Here is a 4,026-nt window from a genome sequence, read left to right as displayed (position 1 = left end):
GTGAAGAGAAAGAAGAACCCCTACAACCCTGCCTATCTCCCCCCTTTAAAAAGGAATGCTGGCCACTCCTTTCCCCTCTGGAAAAAACCAGGTGTATTTTCACATGGCACCTGCACAAAGATGGCTTTGATGACATGTGGGTTGTTAGACAACTAAACAATGTCTAAAATTAGCCATAGCAAGTGACCATGACACAAAAAGCTACCTCTGTAAAGACAAATGGAAGCATTTAGTACATTGAAGCCAGGTATTTCTCATGATGATTACTTAGGGAGGCTTCTGTGAATGACATTGTCCCCAGAAGAGAGGACTACATTTTGCTTGCACCCCAGATACCTACCACCAAGGGAGCAAGTCCCCTTAGGTTCTGCCTCTTCTTCTTTGGTTTGGAAGGAGTCTGTTTGTCAGCCACATTGTGTGCTCCACTGATTTGTTTCACCTGCCTATAAAATCCATCTGAAAGAAACCAAGCCATTTAAATTATAGTTTCTGTGCAATTTTGCTATCACTTTAATAAACCAGGCATCAGCTTGGAATAAATCCTAAAAAAATAATCTCTGCATTCTGAAAACAAAAATGGTTAGTTACATACAAAACAGATGAGAAGAACACAGTAGAAGACAGGAGCATATGCTGCAAAAAGTGACAGGTCAGTGTAGCAAGGACACTGAAACTAACACTAGTCTAGGCAGGCTGCTTTTGGAAACCATTACCCCTTGGTCTGGTATTCAGCATGCACCCTGGCCTGAAGCATTCAACCCACCTCATCCTGAGCAGAACTGCACTCACAGGAAGGTTTCCAGTGCTTTTCCACTCTATTTTATCATTTTCTGTTTAGCCTCTTGTCTGCTACTTCTCATTTTATGAAGCCTACTGCTTTACTACTGACTTTCCTACTTTCTTTCCTATACCTTCCACTTCACTGATGTGGAGTCCCTCTTTTTCCACACTTGCCAGTTGGAAAAGCCAGGGAACCTGGGACAGATGGGAGAATTTTCTGGCAGCACAGGCCAGGAAACTGGTAGGACAGAGCAGGGAACTGGAAAAGGCATAAGGGCATGACCTGACAGGGGAGGGAAAAGCTCCAGGAAGCAGAAAGAGAGGAGCAGAATGAGCTCACTCTGCATTTAGTAGGTATTCTCACAACACATTCAGTTGCTCCCAGCAATCACAAGCTCCTTTAATCCTGCACTTTCTGCCTGCTTTCCTGCTGTGGCAGGAGCCTTCTCAACTTTTCTTTACCCCTCTGGATGGCTCTGACCTAAACACTCTACCCCAGCCCATCTATCTTTGTGCTCTTCCCCACAGGGATGTATTCTGTATTCCCTTATCTCCTTACCAACACAGAGGGTATTATCAGGCCAGCGTGTACATCATACTGCAGATCTGAGACTGTTACAAAGTGAAAAAATATTTTATATATAGAAAAAATACCTATTCCATCTCTGTAGTGTACTACAACAGTACTGTTATCTGACAATCCTTTTCTTAACTGAAGTGTTGCTTATATTATAATCAAAAGCATTAGTCCAACAAGTACATCTGGGTACTATTTTTACATGAGATACTGAGCTTTTTCGATACATATCAGAAAGTTCAGTTACCTTTCTTGTTGCATCTGGTATCCCAAACCATGATGTTTCCATCTCTGCCTCCAGTACAGAAGACAGCTGAGATAGAGAAAAAGAGTGCTATTAGCTTCCAAAAATGTTAGTTTAATTAACTAAATGTGATACGTTGTGATCTATGTGCCTCTGATGCCAGTCCTAGAAATATAAAAATCAGGTCATTGTTCTGCTGTACTTTTTAGCTAGTTTCCTTAATCTTACTATTCTTTTTTTTTCTACTACTCCAGAGAAACCTGCTTAGGAAAGAAGTATTTACACACTTATGTATGGAAGTAGGTATCCTATCTTAACCTTGCCCAAGATCAGAAATGTGCACGTTAGCATCAGGTCACTGTGAAGTTCCAAGTTAGCCTTCCTTCACTGGCTGGGTTGCTGCTCAGTTGGCCTGAGCTGTTTGTAACTGTCAGTTTCCAAAGCCCTTTTTTAGCCCCAAAGTATGGACGTGCCAGGGGGAAAAGAACACAGACAACACAGAGTATCAACATTTACCTTTCTCAAATCTAGAAAAAGCAACTGACTTGAGGCTGCACTGGTGACCTTTGCATATGCCAAGCAGCTCGCCAGCTCGCACATCCCACACCTTGGCTGTCTGATCTCCTGAAGCAGTGACCTTCAGAGGAAAACATGAAAAGCTTTAGTCATTCTCTGCACACAGTTGCCAAAGCATTAAAAATAAAGTGAGGTGGTAAATGACTGCTTACAATCCTGTGTTCCCCTGGTACCCAGGCAAGGTCAAACACGGCATTGGAGTGAGCCTGCCATACTAAGGAGAAAACAAAAGCCAAGATTAGTTCTGTGCATTGCAGATATTTTGCTGAAGACTAAGGAACAACAGGCAGTGAAATCAGACAACTTGTCAACAGCTTGCCTGAGGCATGAAAAGCAACACAGAACAACAATTCACCTACCACTACTGTTGTAAGAGCGCACTCATGCTGCGGCTTTGTAGAGAAGACTCAGCAAAGTATACGAAGGGATTTAAGTACTGCCCACATTTATGTTTAAATGACTTGCAAAAAGCTTTCTTTGATTCCAGTAAGTCACATACTTGTCACACCAAATGAAGATCACATTCTGTATAAAGTTTACCTTTAAAGATGTGTTTGCTGGGAGTTTGAGCTTCAGTATCATACAGTCTAACAAACCCTTCTTCATTTGCAACTGCCAGTACATGCTCCAAATTCGGGGCTGAAAAGAAATGGAAATGTAGTTGTGTATTATGCAGCTGATTCATAATCATGCCCCAGCTCTTTGTGAATGGCCACAGACACGTTAAATCATGTTAAATAAGGCACAGAGCAAATAGATAGCTCTGAAATAAACAGTATTTACATAGCAATTTAAATTAAAATGCAGAAATATTGGCAAGCATTTTTTCTCGATATTCCATGCAGGAACTACTATACTACACATGGGCAATGAAATGGCTCCAGGAGCAGCTTTTGTGGTAGTTGCCTCTGTCACCAGCTGTAATAGCTCTCTAGTTATAGTTTTGTGTACCTATACTACTTATCATCTCCAACCTCCAGCAGTTTCTATGGAGCTGAGTTGGAAAAGCAGGAAACTGCCTTGGAGAAATGTGTAAGTTCCCATCAAATACAGAGCACAACAAATGAGTTTTGCCTTATGTATGTATCACTCATCATGCATTCACCATGGGGAAATGCTGCATGTAAGCCTAGTGGCATCCATCCACCTCTGGTTTCTACATAGTGTTCTCCAGCCTACTGCCTCTTTTATATATTTTGAACAAAGCCCAGTTTTTCAACTCTGTAGCCTAGCACTGTCACCAAGAGGATGCACCTGAAAACAAAGCTGAAACAAAGAGCTATTAAAAGGAATGCTTTATAGTTGCTTCTTTAAGGGAATACATTCCACCAGGATATCTAAGGAGCACCATGATCCAATTTATATCACATCTAGGTGCAAGCACAGTATTCCCAGCTCACTTTAAAACAAGAAACTCTGAAATGGAATCATATAATCACAGAAACAACCAGGTTGAAAAGGACCTTTAAGCTCATCTGGTCCAACCTTTACTGCAGCAGTGCCAAGGTCACCACTGACCCCTGGCACTGAGGCCTCGTCTACACGGGGTGTGAACACTTGCAGGGACGGTGACTCCAGCCCTGCCCTGGGCAGCCTGTTCCAATGCCTGAGCACCCTCTGGGCAAGGAATTGTTCCTCAGCTCCAGCTAAACCTGCCCTGGGGCAGCTTGAGGCCGTTTCCTCTTGTCCCATCCCTTGTTGCTTGGGAGCAGAGATCAGCCCCCTCCTGGTCAGATCCAATTTACATCACATCTAGGTGCAAGTACACTATTCCCAGCTCACCTTTAAACAAGAAACTCTGGAATCAAATAATGAAATATAATTAAAACTACAACCCCCCCCCTCAGAC

General features: G+C 42.6%; 1 protein-coding gene across 1 annotated transcript in view; it reads right to left on the bottom strand.

Annotated features, from left to right (window-relative positions):
• Positions 1 to 4,026, bottom strand: part of DTL (denticleless E3 ubiquitin protein ligase homolog (Drosophila)) — a 21,319-nt gene that overhangs the window by 16,925 nt on the left and 368 nt on the right. Inside the window, exons 2-6 of the mRNA XM_010015423.1 lie at positions 2,718 to 2,816; positions 2,330 to 2,391; positions 2,118 to 2,238; positions 1,605 to 1,670; positions 341 to 456 (exon numbers count right to left, since the gene is read on the bottom strand). Coding sequence (XP_010013725.1) covers positions 341 to 456; positions 1,605 to 1,670; positions 2,118 to 2,238; positions 2,330 to 2,391; positions 2,718 to 2,816 — 464 coding nt within the window. The remainder of the gene's footprint in view (positions 1 to 340; positions 457 to 1,604; positions 1,671 to 2,117; positions 2,239 to 2,329; positions 2,392 to 2,717; positions 2,817 to 4,026) is intronic.

Source organism: Nestor notabilis, unplaced genomic scaffold (genome assembly GCF_000696875.1).
Source record: "Nestor notabilis isolate BGI_N333 unplaced genomic scaffold, ASM69687v1 scaffold4955, whole genome shotgun sequence".
In the NCBI taxonomy this organism is placed as follows: Eukaryota; Metazoa; Chordata; class Aves; order Psittaciformes; family Psittacidae; genus Nestor; species Nestor notabilis.
This window is presented reverse-complemented; position numbering and strand designations above follow the sequence as displayed.